The 16,429-nt window shown below is 41.5% G+C and overlaps 1 protein-coding gene and 1 long non-coding RNA gene across 6 annotated transcripts in view; one reads left to right on the top strand and one right to left on the bottom strand.

Annotated features, from left to right (window-relative positions):
* Positions 1–193: 193 nt before the first annotated feature.
* LOC123347262 lies at positions 194–15,184 on the top strand. The gene is made up of 3 exons (XR_006573090.1): positions 194–516; positions 2,821–3,217; positions 14,854–15,184. It is a non-coding gene; the product is annotated as an uncharacterized LOC123347262 (long non-coding RNA).
* NKAIN4 (sodium/potassium transporting ATPase interacting 4) overlaps positions 2,316–16,429 on the bottom strand; it is a 77,595-nt gene continuing 63,481 nt past the window's right edge. For 2 of the 5 annotated variants that reach the window (XM_044984662.1, XM_044984664.1), the window contains exons 5-7: positions 11,914–11,974; positions 8,195–8,279; positions 2,316–3,173 (exon numbers count right to left, since the gene is read on the bottom strand). In XM_044984662.1, coding sequence (XP_044840597.1) covers positions 3,164–3,173; positions 8,195–8,279; positions 11,914–11,974 — 156 coding nt within the window. In that variant the 3' untranslated portion in view covers positions 2,316–3,163. Of the gene's footprint in view, positions 3,174–8,190; positions 8,280–11,913; positions 11,975–16,429 lie in introns of those variants that run through there. The other 3 variants (XM_044984663.1, XM_044984665.1, XM_044984666.1) reach the window with 2 other exon arrangements.

The raw sequence follows: 16,429 nt of genomic DNA, 5'->3' as shown, positions 1-16,429 counted from the left end.
AGTCTGGCCTATAAAATGCTTTAGTACAACATTCCATCAAGGTTGGGATCCGAGGGCTTGCCTGCTGCATCAGATTGTAGGGTTACTTAGTCTGCTAGCCCATATCCTCCAGTAACAGATTGTTGTGGGGGAATGGAATGGTGTCCATAGCTACCTTTCAGAGTAAACAGAGCTCTTCCCCTGTCTGGGGGCATGAACCAGACTCCAACAAAACATCCTGCCTCTTCTAAGGTGTAAGCAGGACCACACTATTTTGTATCCCTTGAGTCAAGCATTTGGCTGTCTTTTATGCATATCAGCTGAGACTGAGGATCAACTGCATCTTCTCCCCAGTCACTTACAGCCTTTGTCTGGTTCAATGCTCCAAAACACCTAACAGGACTGCAGGCCTTGGCTATATCTGAATGACCTCAGTTAAGCTGGCTGGAGTCTTCCCAGAGCCCAGATGGAGGACATGCTCCATCACACCACCTCTGCAGAGGCAGGGGATATTATTCCACATAACAATATGCAGAGGTAAGAGGAATTGATATTTGAACTGCTAAAAACTTACCTTGGACGCTAATCAGTGAAGATGAGTGGGGTGTTCATAGATTTCAGCACTACCATAGAATAGAAGTGAACTTTTGTACTAACAAGGCTGTTTGCATCCATTACAAACCCACAATGGCGCTAATATGCATTGCTAACTAATCTGGGGGTTGTGCCTAGTTTAAATAGTTGTATTAATCTGAAAAGGAATATCTTAAACCTCAAAACTGACTTAAAAGTTTGTTCAAGAGTAAGAACCAGCTTCAATTCAGAACTTGGCTCACTTATTAGCAGGAGGATCACAGTGTTTTTAATGATGGATATAATTAGGATAGAAACTGAGATCCTGAAAGAAATCTTCTTGTAAAGTTAATCCAGTGTAGGCCATTTCTTTCAGCTGTGAAAGACTGCCTAGGTTCACACATTGTTCACACCAGTATATGTCCCTTTACAATGCCATGCAAAAGACTAGTGTAGTTTTACAGAGTAAAATCAATGCTTTTAGCCAGCAGAGGGCACCATTAACCTAACTATAACATCCAGAGGCTTGAAATCTTTAATTGCTCTTCATTCTTATAACACAACAGACAGGAATGAAATGTAGTTTCCCATGTTAACAAGATAGAGTATTGCACGGGCATACAATGAATGGAATTAGTGCACCAGAAATGAAGTGATTTTGTGCCCTTGCTAATGATAGAAATCAACGGAGGGAAAAGGTTATAAGTTGTAAAATAGTCCCTAGTAGCTTGTCCTGATCCATCAAGAGCATCTGCCCCATTTCAGTGCTCTCGGCACAACAGCTCCCTTTGTCGTAGAACCTGATCTTGCATGGAATGGGATGAAGAAGGTCCTCCAGGCCGTTCTTCATTCCATGGACACTATTGCCATGGACTTAAAAGGTAGCACCTATTCGGTCTAGTCTTTAAATTCCAATGGATAGCTAAGGTTAGGTCTATACTGCAGCTGGGATGGAACCTCCTGGCCCAGGTAGAGGGACTCACCCTAGTAAGGCTCAAGCTCTAGTGTGAAAAATAGCAGTGTGGGCATTTCAGCTCTGTCGGATACTCAGCCTGGCCCCTCGAGCTCAGATGTAAGGCGTTGGGTGCACTAAAGAGCCTGAGCTGCCACCTGAGCCACAACATCCACACTTTTAGTGTTTCAACCCAAGTCTGTCTACCTGGCATGGGAAGTTGGCTCCCAGCTGCAGTGTAGACAAACCCTAGGTGGGGATTAGCAGAGACTCACTTTACTTCCTATTAGCATTTGTCTGCCTATTCACACCATACCTGCAGCATACTTGCTTTGTGGGAGGGATGGCAGGGGAAGGTCTACCCTAACTCTACATATCTTCCTTGGACATTAACAAGGAACATTCTAATTCAGTGAAATAGAAACAAGGAACTCTCCCTCATGCCAAATGTGGCTTCAGGCTTCATGTGTTTAGAGGCTCTTAACTCATATTTTTCCTCTTTGTACAAAAAAGCAAATTGTCTTGCTCAACTGATCTAAAATAATGAGCAATATAATTGCACTCAGGTCATTATAGTGAGACAAGTTGATGGCTCAGGCGGTGATCATGGTAGTAGATGATTACGTTGCTCCACAGCAGGATTTCATCTCAGGCCTTGATCCTTACGTGGTTAGGAGGGGCAACTGCTTTAAAAAAACAAAAAAAAAACCATTCTAGTAGGTGGTTATTGTATTTTTTTAATTACTGTGGCCAACAATGCAATTTAATTACAGTGATGTGTATCCCCTCTATTCCCCCCCACCCCCTTAAAATAAAATTCTTCTTCTCCACAAATTCCCACATGGCTCAGGCCACTCCTGGAGTAAATTTGACTGCCTTGTGTCTCTGTACAAGAGGTCTCTAATGCATCAAGAATTTGGCCTTAGCCCCTGTCTACAGCAGGAGCAGCAGTGTACGTTTAGTGTACACAGACAAAGTTGCTGTAAGCTACAATGTGCACTGGTGTGGCTCACCCAGCCTTGACATTGGGCTAAGCTGTACCAGGAGCAAATCATGGCTTTGCCCGTCTACAGTTAGGACTTTTTCACCAACACAGCTGCCCTAGTGGCTGAAATCAGGCCACACTTCCTATGTGGACTAATCCTTAGGTTATAAGGAGTGGAGAATTCTCAGTAAAGGCAAATAGCCTCCTCCCTGTCCCCCACAGGTAGGGAGAGGTGAGATTGTGTTGGGGACCTTGTCCATTTTAAAAAAAGTAAACTACAAAACTGTTGAAGCCTGAACCACTGGGATTGGCAGGACTTTATTCTTTATAGATCCATGGTGGAAGGAAGAAGGTTCCCAGCTGTTCAACTCTGATGCTCAAGAGATCATGAAGGGTTCCCGTTGGACTTGTCCATCTCAGCCAAGCCTGTCCCATCCATGGGTCAACAAGGCCAGGCCACGGACTAACGGTTCATCAGGACACTCACAAACTGAAAATAAACCTAGAGGCCCTTCATCAATGTACATTCATTGTGTAAAAAAACTGAAGTGGAATGGATTTCATTATCCTAGCATTTCCTCTGCCACAGATCTAGACCAAGGATGGCTTCATTTCTTGCAGCGCCTTTGATTGCTGGGTGCAAAAGGTTTATCGAGCTTATGGATCTTCCTCACTTACGCAGGCCTGGGGGAAAGGGAAGAGGAATTCTATCAACTCAAAAGGCAAAGGTGAAATTTTCTGCATAAGACTGTTTAAACAGTATTGAATCAGTAAGAGCAAAATAACTTTTGTCCTCCAGTAGTGCACCCTATCTATCCTGTGTTCTGCAGGACAGTTGAATGCACACTGGATGGTCCATCTATGGAACTTGCAAGCTTTGAAAATCAACTATGTATCTCCACCACTAGGGGCCAGATTTTAAGAGAGATTTAGACATGGAGAGGCACCTAATGGGATTTTCAAAAGCACCGTGGCACCTAACTCCTATTGTGGGGCATTAGGCTCCTAAGCACTTTTAAAAATCCCACTCCATGGCTATGTGCATCTTTAGGTGCCTAAATACTTTTGAAAATCTGGCCCTAGGACTTGGCATGCTCTGCTGGAGGAACGTGAAAACTCTAGTATTATTCCTTACAAGCTCACCTGACTATTTAATGTTGTGAAATGCCCCACAATTGTGAAATGTTAGTTACAAAAAACTGTGTGCACACGCACGCACTCACAGATAGAAAATGCAATAACTAAGCCAGATGAAACCTCTGCAGTTAAACTCACTATAGAGGCAACAACCAGCAGCTGTGGTACAATGATTTTTAAAGAAATCAATTAGACAATTCCTAACTTGATTTTTTGAATGCTTCAGACCAGAGCTGAAGGTGATTGCACTCCTCCTGGATTTCAGTATGGTAAAGGGAGCTAAGAGCTGCTCATCTGATGTATCCAGAGCTACTTCCACAATGCACTTAAACTAAAGATAGGCCTGAACCAAAGTGGCGGATCCAAATACGCTTGCCAGTACTTATATATTTTGGGGATTTTTAGAAGCTGGATCTGAGTTTGTACCTTGGGTCTATCTCTAATATAAAATGGCCTCTGAGGTTGTGCTGACTGCCTTTTCTGTGTAGCTGTGATAAGGTAGCACTGCTCATGTGTCTAATACGTACTAGGTGACCTAGTACAGTGTACCTTAACTCAGGACGTACACCTGCATGTTATGGGTTCTGTTCCCATTAGCCAGTCCTCAAATGCTGCACGTGGGCAGCTGCTTGTGGTGTCAGTGTTCGTGTGGCCATGCTCAATATTAGAGAAATGCCTGAAGCACAGTGGGATTGGTTAGAAAGCATTAAGGAGAGTGGTGACCCGGAGATGGTTGGAGCACTCCTGTCCCTCCAGCTGTGAAAGGACAGGCTGCCTCACTCACAGGCAACCAGCTGCTGCTTACATAGCAGGGACTGCTCCACTGTGTTAGATATGAAGACGGTAACATTTAGCAACAAAACAGCTGACCAATATAGAAAAATAATGTATTTAGTTTTTTTTATGCTGCAGTAACTCAGTAAAACTGGGCTAGATGCTCACAACTGAAACCCAAAAGCTGGTGAAAATGTGCAGTTGTAACAGAACCAGACCAAGTTTGTAGATAAGTTCTCCAGCACTTGTGAACCTCTTGTGGAAACCCAGGGCCAGTTCCAGACCCCTCTGGGAGCAGTTTCTAGCATCAAAATGATGTGAAATAAGTTTGAGACAGTTTTGATCTAAAAAGAGGTGCTCAAGCACAATTCCACTTTGAGATCTTTTCACAGACTCAAAGGATAAGGATGGTCTCTCTTGAACAAACAAAAATGGACTGGCTCTGACACAACAGCTTTGAAGTGATGGCAATGGGTCATGATGAGTCTAAATCTCCATGTGTCTGAGAGGGCAGCATTGCTATTTGAGTTCTTAATGGTATTAAGTGTGCATTAGCGTTAGTCATAGATGCTTGTTCAACATCTCAAGAGCACTCTGCATGCTCCACATGGCAAGAATTGTTTCAGGTTACAGACCTTGTTGAGTAGTAGTTTTAAGTACTGTAAAATGGCCCTGAGCTGACACCCTGTGTGGAGCAGCCTCTCCACACAACCCCCAAAGAAGACAGTGTTGCAAAGAAACATGGCCTGAATTTCAGCCTTAGCTAATGAAGGATAAAACTGTTGAGCCTCCTAACCCTCATTCATGAAAACTTATTAGGCTAGGAATGCTCTCTGACTCAGCCTGGGGAGAGGGTTGCTTTTAGTTTTCAATAACTCCTTTGTTATCCTGCTCTTTAATATTTTGACCCAGATGCTCATGCACTGAAAACCCTCCAGTCCTAACTTACTTTGTATCCACATTCCTTAAAATATTAGTATTAAAGTTAACAATTAGTGCAGTCCTTTGATGGGCAAGCAGCAATTAGATTGATTGATTAAGGGCAACTAACTTTCACGGTAAACCTTTACAATATTTTTTTCCACAGTCTGTTGACTCCATTTGTATTCAAAAGCAGTTTAATAAAAAACACCCCCAAAATAATCCTTACAGCCAGTGCAGATTGAAATAGGAATAATTGTAACCTGCATGTATTTATAAAGACTTGTTGCTGTGTATGTGGAGCAAAGGGGTGCTAACTAAACATATTTAAATATTGCAATTGTAAGCAACAATGCAGCATACCAATGGGGTAACAAACAGAACTAACAAACAGCTAGTGGTTGTTTGTAGGTTTCCAATTAGCAGAGAACACTCTTACAATCACAATTCAAAGCAGCTCAATCTATTTATTTTATCCAAGAGAAGGTTAAACGGTGACTTGATCAAGGTCTGCAGGTATCTACGTGGGGAAGAGATTTTTATAGTAACTGGCTCTTTAACATAGCAAAGACATAATGAAATCCAGTGATTGGAAGTTGAAGCTAGACCAATTCAGACTAGAAATGAGGTACACATTTTTAACAAAGAGGGCAATTAATCATTGGAGCACGTTACCTAGGGTCATGATGGATTCTCCATTGTTTGAAGTTTTTTAAATCAAGGCTTGGTGTCCTTTTCTAAAAGACACGCTATAGCTTAAAAGGACGCTATGGTCTTGATGAAGCATTCAGTGGGTGAGGTTCTCTGGCCTGGGTTATGTAAGATGATCTAATGGTCCCTTCTGGCCTTAAGAGTCTGAGAATTCAGAAGATAGGGCTCTCCCAGGAAAAGAACCCAATAATGAGCCTGGGATCCTATTGCTCGCAGATTACAGGATGCTTTGGTATTAGTATATAGAAATTGTTCCTTTTTTGTGTCCAGCTCCTTCTGCTCCTCCTCCTGCTAGATGTGTGTGGAGGAGGGGTAAGAGCCCAGACTGCTAGTAAGCAAAAGTTATTACAATCTGGTGGCTATTGTGAAATATATGGGTGCTGTCTATCCAGTGCTTGGTAGCTAACTGCACACCCCAAATTAAACAGCACAGTACCACTGTGTACAGTCTCAGCAGGAGGATCATGGATTGGAAATTGAATGAAGACTGTGGGGTTTTGTAAGGAAACTTGCACTGACACTCTCCATGCTGCTCCAGGTTGTGAAAGAAGCTGACATTGATAAGTGAAGTCTTATTTCCACATAACACACAACTATTTTTAAGAGAAAAGCAACCTAATCTCTCTCTCTTTTTTTTGTGTGTGCAAAAGTGCAGTTTTTCTCCACTGCACCAGGTCAGTAAATCAAGGAGCTGCCCAGGAACCCTGCAGCTTCCACAGATGCAGGAAAATCCCATCCCACAATGACAAAGTGAGAGGGAAAAATCAATATTTAATCTCCAGCCCCGTCCCTCCTAATAAGGCCACTAAGCCCCTCAGTTATGAGAAACTGAACTTCTTTTCAAAACTCACCTGTTCTCCTGCAGTGACATAGCGCGTTTGAGTGTGCCTATGCATATGCATTTTGGGAGCATCTGCCCAGATCTATTTTAAGGTCAATTTCCTCCTTCCAGCCCCACCTCTCCCTCACCTTTTGCTTTATGGGAGAATTCTGCTATAGCATCAGACTTAAAATCATCCTTCCTTAAGAGTTTCCGCACACCGAGGTGCTCTCCTGAAGATTCCATGCAGAGAGTAACAGAAATTCAATGTCTATAGCTGCTAAGCACATATAATACTAGCCTTTAAATGTAAGTATCTAATTAAGAAGCAGCTCTCAAGTGGACCACACAATAGCTCTTGTGCAATGAATAACAAAATGGGGATTATTAGAGGGCAGGAGTTAGAATTCAATGACGGATCTATCAGAGCCGGCTCTAGGCACCAGCGTTCCAAGCATGTGCTTGGGGTGGCATTTTGGCCCTTTGGGGGCAGCACTTTTCAAGGGGCGGCACTCCGTTTTGTTTGTTTGTTTTGCTTCGGCAGCGGCACACTAGCTTTTTTTTTTTTTTTTTTGCTTAGGGCGGCAAAAAATCTGGAGCCAGCCCTGGGATCTATGGTAGGCATGTGAGGGGGACGGTTGTGAAATGACTGCCTTTCACCTGAGCTCTACTACAAGGACTGTCTGTATAAACCACTGTTTCCATGGGAAACAGAATTCCAGCAAAATGAACTCATAAAGCCAAACGTGTATGATCCTGTATGTAAACCATAAAACACCCAAACATGGGGGAAATGCCCACTTTCCACTGCACAGGGTGGCTGAGAAGTGGAGAATCTATACAGGGAGACCAGGCCAGCCTCTGCATGTCATGGAGCCAAGTCTTTAGGTGGTCACTCCATGGAACTGCACAGATGTAATGGACTAAAACCCTGTGTTATGACTGGCTGGGCGCAGAGCTGAGATGTAGTTTTAATAGCTGGGCAAGGGAGGGGAGGATTCTCTGCCACCCTTCCCCAGCATGCATACAGTTACCTTGCACAAAGCTCTCTTACCGAATCTTAGCACGGGGGACTAGAATTTACTCCATTGTGAGAGGCCGTAATGAAGCCATGTTAGAAACCAAGGATGGCCACACTAGCATTCACAGCTTGAACCCAACCACACCCTGAGGTTGAAAGGAATTGACTTCACCCCTCCCAGGGATCTGTCCCATCAAGTGTCAAACCCTGACAAGGGAACACCTGCTAGAGAAATCCGCCTATTAGAGAGTAAACAGAGCAACCTTGAGCCACTGAGCTGAGAGGCACCACACGCTTCTTAGCACGGTAGCCAATACTTACAGATATGTCTGCTTGCACAAAAGGTTGGTGGGTTTTTCATTGACATGGTAGAGAGGAAATGGATCAAATCCACCAATGAAATCAACTGAAAGAAATCAAAACCCAAATAATAATAAATAAATAAATAAACATATGGCAAGGATGGTGACAGGAAAGCTGGTGCGTGGCATGACTTAACATAAAATGGTGCAAAGAACAGAAAGATGATTACCAACAGCCCTGCGTTTGGCACTTATCTTTGTACATGAGACCTAATACAGACTGGAAAATTCTGCCTATAAAGACCACTCAACCTAAACCTCTTGGGAAAGGAAACTGTTCACTGTGTGAACTCCAGCTACTGCAGAATTTTCAATCATGGGGGTGGGGAACCCCTGAGGCATCCCTCCCCACTTCAAATCATCATCACGTTGTGTCATAGCGCATCAGCCATGAGTGGACAAAGCAGACCGTGGCCTTTCAGAAATGTGCTAACAGAAAGACTTTGAGCGATGATAAGGGAGTGGATGTCTGCATGAAAGCAGGTAGTAAGCAATATCTCTGAAGGTTGTCTCCCCAAGGGCCATTTGCTTGCTTGTAGGAAAACAAGACAGTGACAGCAGTAACTGGTTTATTATAAACCACCCTAGTGCCCATGAACTTGGTGGTATTCAGATTTCTTCAATTTAAATATTTTTATGGATTTAAAAAAAAATCAAAATGCTTCCTTTCCCCAATGCTCAAATAATGACAATGGAACTGGTCAAAGGACTTTTTATGACACAATTTCCCCTCTGCCCATTGTCAGAGTTTTCCAGATGACCTGACTGGGAAAATCTTTCTGCTCTTCTAAAATTAATCATATTTTTAGACCATGTGGCTCCAACAATATATTTACAGATTACGGTTGGGATTGTCAAAGGAAAATATGGGAGTTAAATTTCAGAGGGGGTTGGGTGTCTAACTCTCTCGGGCTCCTTTGACAATTCTACCTAGAACATTTTGTAGATGTTCAACTTAAGGAAGATTCTCATAGAGAATGTCAGACTGGCTCAGACATGCTCCACCCAGTCCAAGTATCTGATCTCCTACAGTGACTATAATACCAAGTAGTATAGGAAGTTATGGAATATTCTCTCCATAGGGAAAGTTTCTTCTTAAATCCCATCAGTTTGAATGTGGTTTACACCCTGAAGTAAGAAAGTTTGTATCCCTTCCAAACATATTTTAAAAAAATATAACTCTGGATATTCTCATTAACCATATAACCATTCCATTTTTCTTTCCTGAAGGTGGCACTGTTCTTTTAAGCTTCAGTTACATATTTTTAAAGGTTGTTGGTAATTTTATTGAATATTTTGTCAACACAACCTAAAATAGAAAGAGAAGCATGAAAAACATTATAAAAATATTTTAAAATATTTAGAAATTGAACTTCTTAGCAGCCACCCAAATCTTTGTTCTGACAGACAGCAGGACACTGCTGTTGTGACACTGGAATGACTAGAACATAGGTAAAATTTTCAAAAACACATAAGCATCATAGGACCCTAATCCCAATGACTTTCAATGATACGTAGGCTCCTAGGGCCAGATTTTAAAGGAACTCAGATGCCTAACTCTCACTGATTTAAAAATATCTTTAAAAATCTGGCCTCTATCTGCCTATGTCACTTTTGAAAAATAAGATGTAGGCACTCAAGTCATTTAGGTGCTTTTCAAAATGTTCCCTGATAACTTCAAAAATAAAAATTGGCCAAGATTTTTGAAAGTGACTAGTAGTTTTGGTTGCCTCTGTTTTTGTGTATCCAACACCAGAGATATTAAAGAGGCCTGTTTTTCTGCTCCCTGAAAATAAGTTATCTCAAGTTTGGCATCTAACAACTGAGGCACCCAAAATCCTAATCACTTTATAAAATCCTGATCATAATTCACTGGCGATACCATCCATAGATTATTGTGCATTAGCACATCTAAAACACTCTTGCCCACAATCCAGGGTTAGTGGATCCCATTGCTGTTTTTTCTCATGAAAATCACGTTAGCACTGGCCTCCTGATTAATGTGTCTCAGCACTCATAATTACTTCATGCTGCACATCAAAGGAACATTTAAAAGAAACCACAAATGGGAGAGAAAATTAAAACTCAGCTCAAATTTGTTCAGGTCACTGGAAGGATCTACTGCTGTGACTGTGAAATATTGATGGTGTGTCATTGTTAATTATTCAAGCTGGCATTTCAACTCTGAGCCCGAGAAACTGGGATGGAGCAGAATTTTTAAAATTCTGAAATTAACAGCAGTATGTGTCTAAATAATTAATTCTACTTGTAATGGCTTCTGGTGATGAAACCATTGTATTTAAACCATGTTTTTAAAAATAGTATTTAAAGTTACATTAAATCTAAAGCCCTTTGGGTAAAACATACAGATGACATTCTTGGTGAGAGAGGGGAAAAGATGATGGAGCAAACTTTGTTTTTTCATTACTTATAATACAGGCCTTTGTTAAATAGCTAGCTAGCTCTAAGCAAGTAACCAGTAAAGCCACCGTGGTCGCTACAGCCACACAGGGAGCAAGAGAGAAATAGAGAGGGCAAGCCAGACTAGTAGTATATCTCATTATATCCATTTGAAATAAACTTTCTCACTTACCTTCTAACATCTAATTCAAACCCATTATTTTTCAGCAAACATCCTTGGCAGTGAATCTTTATAGGATAAAGCTTCTCACATTAATGTGAAGGGCTAGAAGCCTCAAAGAAGTAATACTGGTATATAAAGCCTTTAGGTCAGATCCTCCGTTGAAGTAAATTGGTGTAAGTCCATTGACTTGGACAGAACTATGCTGACTCACACCAGCTGAGGAGCTATCCCTTAGATGCAACCCAAAGAAACATGCTTCTAAAGAGAACATCCTATACTGCTCTTTATAATCAATGGACCCAATCTTTGTGCACCTAAAATCATGTGGTTCAATGGGAGTTTTGGAAATGCAGGAAAAAGCTACATGTAGGTGGGTAAATCCAGCTGACCTTATAATCAAAGTGCCTTTCCTTTGGCTCTCTGCTTTCCTTTGGCACTGTAAAATTGAACCCTAAGTATCTAAGAGAATTGCAGATCAAGCATAAGGAGAATTAGTTCATTCATCTTCTCTACAATCCAGGTACAGGACCACCTCGTTTTGCAAGTTAAATGCTCAGTTTAGTTATTTGTCAATATTCTTGCCCTCTATTTTATCCTGAGCTTATATCATGAAGTGCACAGGGCATGGCCTTCCTGCTCAGTTGAACATACTGGACCTGATTCTCCATTCACTTACACCAAGTTTACTTTGTTAATACTCCACTGATCTCAATGGCATTATTCCTAATCAACACCAGTGTAAAAGGAGAATCGGCTCCCCTGTTTCTGTCTCTAATACCCAGACATGATCAGTGGACAAAGCCAAACCTTTGTGCTAAAATAATCAGAGAAAACAATATGAGAGTTCAAGACAGAGGAAAGGATCTCACGGTAAATTTGTCCTTGTCAGGCAGATGTTGCAGTGATGCCATTTATGTGGTGAGATGGAAAGATTGATAAGAAAATGTCACCTCACTTCCCCTGACCTTCTTCCCCTTCATTCACTGGCTGAAGGCCTATAGCACTAGCTCATGAGACAACATCCTTGAGAAAGAGAGAGAGAGTGGTTTTTTTTACGAAAACGGTTGCCCAGGAATCTGTTGATGAATACTTACAGCTGTCCTCTTCTTCTGTAAAAACACTGACAACGTAACAGGCATAGACAAAGCCCACCAGCTGGAAAACAGAGAGAAGAAATCATTCAGCACTTTTGCAGCCAGACTTCAGCAGCCACCACCGGAATGGTGAAACCAAGTAAAATTTGCCATAAGGTATGCAGTGCAGGAGTCAGACTGTGGTGTCATATTTCTCCCTAAATTCTTTCCAAAAAATCACAAGCACCACTCACAATCCCAGAGCAGCAAGATACTTCTGCTAATGTAATCAGTACTGAAATAACATAGCAATGTTGCCATTTAAACTGTAATCACTGAGCTTCAGAGTTAACACCTGACTGAGATGAGTCATTCACACCTTATGTTCACACTACTCTGAGAGCTATTGTTTCAGGTTCCCTGTTTGCACACAGTACTGCTTTAGGTCACAGTTAGGTTTTCTTCCCCATAAGGACTGGAAACATTTCTTTTTGATGAGGATGCCAGAGAAGTACTGGGACAATGTGCCAGACAGTATCCACTTCATACAACCCCTTCTACAATAGCAGTCAAATAGACACATGGAAGAATACTGATTTCACTACTGAACAGATGCAAGGGGAGGAAAACTCATTGGCTAAATCATCCTATAGATATGGTCAAGCCTTTAGGGGGTAAGTTAAGAGATAAATACCTTGGTATTATCCATCAAGAGAATGGGACCAAGTTCTGTTTTGCTTTGTAGGTAGACGAGATGGGACAATTAGTTTTGAAATTAACCATAAATGTGGGAATACTTTGGCTTTTAATGTAGTGACACTGAACTCTCTTAGACTTGGAAATGGAGAAATGATTGGAAGTAACAGTGAGGAAACTTAGGGCAAGATGCAGAGTCAGACTCCATGTCCATACAAGGGAATAAGAAGAAACCCCACACTTCTTAAAGCCCTGCTGGAGCTCCCAGACCTTGGGTCCAGGTGCACAGCAGAATTTTTAGCTGTTTACTCCCTCCCAGAAGCAGGTTGTGTGGGAAATGGGCAGGATCTTGACTCCACCTCCTCTACTCACTGGCCAGAAGAGCTGAACCAGTGGGTGGTGTTTCATAATTCATGGGGTAGTATAGGCCAGCTTTAAATTACTATCTCCTGTGAGGAAGCAGGGAAGGAAAAATGACTCAGTGGGGTGTCTCTGGAGTCACAATGCCTCCTGGAGCTGCTCCTGACTTGATGCCGTTTACATATTGCTCATTGCCCAGAGTCAGGCCTAAAGTAAGAAAACAGACTTGAAATTTCAAAACTGAAGTGGACCATCACCTCAGAACCTCAAAACAATTAAAAAAAACCCACACAGAGGCTCACCACTTTGGGGACAGTCATAGAAGCTCTAAAATGTGCCAGACCCTGTTGTCCTCATGTTCAGCAGCAAGAAAATACCCAGATTGAGTAAGGAAGGAAGAATCTGGCCCTAACAGAATGATCCTGGTTCAGCAGATTTGTATTTTGCTCTACTTTCTGTTGATCAAATATCTCCTCCGCACCTAGTATTGTGTCCTTACATAACATTCCAGTTAGCAAGATCTTGGTTGACACTAACCACATTGTTAAAGTTATTGTGAGCCACAATTATTTGTTTTCCACCGTGAACTCAATGCCCTTTAACAAGAGTTAGAATGTGGGAAACAATGGCTCACTCCAAGGGAAGACAGAATGATGCATGAAAGGACTCAGAAAGTGGAGTCCATTCATTTTTAATATGACAGAAAAATACATCACACCAGAAAACAAAGGCAGAATAATGAGATTTCTATTGAGGGATCATAAGACTTGCTTGTGTGCTGCAGCTCTCTGAAGACAAGAAACACCTTAGCTGGAGGAAACTAAGTAATTATTTTTATAGCACCACCAAACCTTCTATTTCTTTTTAACTTCCTATTAAAAGTTAAATGCAACAACAGAACCATCAGTTTGCTCTCTTGAGCCTTGTCTCGTTCCATGGAGGTACAGTCCAGCATTGCTGTGATGGAGAGACAGCTTTCATCACTCATTTTCCTGCTGCGTAGTTTCCAAAAGAGGGCTACTTTACCCCTTCGTCTCCATTAACTACAGTTTACTTAACTCAGAAAAGAAGCCAACCAGTTGCAATGGCAATCACAAAACCACACGACATACAAAACTAATTATGCCTGGGGAGCTTTGAGAGAGTTACCTGTTTAAGTGGCATCACTGCTCTCTACAGGCATATGAGAGAAGAAGAATGAATAAGCGTTTTCTTCTGATTGCTTTTCTTTGTTTGTATTATGTTAACAGGGAAAAAAGACGGGGTTTTTTTTGGTTTTGGGGTATTTGTTTTGTTTTGCGTGTTTAAATTTGCGTTTGTTGAAGGAGAGAAATGTACCTGGAACTGACCATGGTGCTGAAGAAAGGCAGCAAGCCATATTCCTTTATTAAATTAGGCAATATATATATATAGCTATTAGATAAGGGACAAATAAAAGCTATTTGTGGGACTACACTCCAAATGGCTTCTGAGCATTTCTCCATGCAAGACTCTCTGATTGGCCCCTCTAAGGTGTCACTGGTCCATGGTTTTCAAGTTTTGGGTGACTGCAGTAAGAGTGCTGGCACCATCTTATGGATAGGATCTCTTGGTCAATCCCTAGAATGGAGAATTCAGGTGTTATTAAGGTGCAGATCCTCCTTTGTTACCTCTCCTCAAAGGTCCAAAGGTCATTTACCTCTTCTTGGGCTGAACTTCAGTGAATTATCCAGGAGCTAAGATTCTAAAGTGTCTAAGCAAAGCAAACATTTATAAATAAATTAAGAGATCATCAGATTAAAGATAAATACTTTGAAGAAACATATTTAGATTAATTGAAATAGCTCCTTTTACAAAAAATATGATGCTCTTATCTTTAGCATGCTGTGTCTGTTAATTTCTCATGTCTTCCCTTTTTCATTCCAGCAACTCTGATCTCCAGTCCTAGGCATTAGTGACCTACAATCTGTTGTCCACTGAGGATCTAAAGAGAACTGGAATGATAGGAAGTAGGGCCAGTTAATATCAGGATGACAAAATGTCCCACTGTTTTCTGGTTTGCACCATCATCCATTGTTTGCTTGATCTGTGAGACTTAACAAAGCTGAACATCACAATACAATTGGGCGAGGACAGGTATTTAAAAATTAATCACTGTGACAGAAGCATCTTTGATGCAAATTTTTATAAATTCCTGTGTCTTTGAAATGACGGTAAGAACCTGGAGACTTATATTTATTAATTTCTTAGTATGTTAGAGGTGAATTTTGGCTTTTGGTTACAGCAGCGAGCCAGGATCCCTGGGTTTTATTCCTAGATGTAACATTGACTCACTGTGTGGCTGTGGACAATCACAGTTGGTGTAAGTTTATCAATCTGTAAAATGTACATAATAAATAAGTCATGTATGTCACATGATTACCTGGAGTCAAATGAAAACCATCTAATTCACATGAGTGATGTGAGACTTGACTAATAGATGTATGATGCTTTTTGAAATCCCATAATAAGAGGTACATATGAGGCATTATTATTTAGGACCTGATTTTTCAAAGCACAAAAAGTCTAGGACAGCATGCACAAGTGTGTGAGCATTTCTAATCTGCACCTGCTATTACCATCTCTGTGGATATGTCTACACATGGAGCTAGGGGTACAATTCCTAGCTCACACAGACATGCTCATGCTAGCTGTTATTGAGCTAGTGTGCTAAAAATATGGTGTAGCCACAACTGCACGGGCAGCGGCAAGCAGCAGCATGGGCTAGCTGTGCTGGGTACATACCCACGGGGTTTAGGCATGTTTGTACCTGGGGTCGCTAGCCCATATCATCGCTTGCTATGTACCATGGCTACACTACTATTTTTAGTGTGTTAGCTCAGTGAGAGCTAGCATGCATATATCTATGCGAACTGGGAATCCCACCCCCACTTCATATTGTATGCCTCTGTGTGCAAATTTGACCTTTGATAGATGTTTACCTGCCTGTTTGCATACACAGAACTCTGATGTGGGTGCATCATGTAATTCCAGGTTCAGATTCAGAGTACAAATACACACACACACATACAGGGCCTGACCTTAGTGGGCTTTGAAAATCCTGCCTTTAGTATTTTACAGGGATCAGTATAAAATAATAATAAAGCCAACTCATTGGACATTCACTAAAACATCCAGGAATGGGTATTGCATATCTACTGATTCACAGGAGATTCCAGGTAGGCCTGCTTGTATCTTCATACGTTGTCATCATTGAATCATAGGACTGGAAAGTACCTTGAGAAGTCATCTAGTCCTGTCCCCCACACTCATGGCAGGACTAAGTATTATCTAGACCATCCCTGACAGGTGTTTGTCTAACCTGCTCTTAAAAATCTCCAATAATGGAGATTCCACAAACTCCCTAGGCAATTTATTCCAGTGCTTAACCAGCCTGACAGGAAGTTTTTCCTAATGTCCAACCTAAACCTCCCTTGCTGCAATTTAAGCCCATTGCTTCTTG

Source organism: Mauremys mutica, chromosome 13 (assembly GCF_020497125.1).
Source record: "Mauremys mutica isolate MM-2020 ecotype Southern chromosome 13, ASM2049712v1, whole genome shotgun sequence".
In the NCBI taxonomy this organism is placed as follows: domain Eukaryota; kingdom Metazoa; phylum Chordata; order Testudines; family Geoemydidae; genus Mauremys; species Mauremys mutica.
This window is presented reverse-complemented; position numbering and strand designations above follow the sequence as displayed.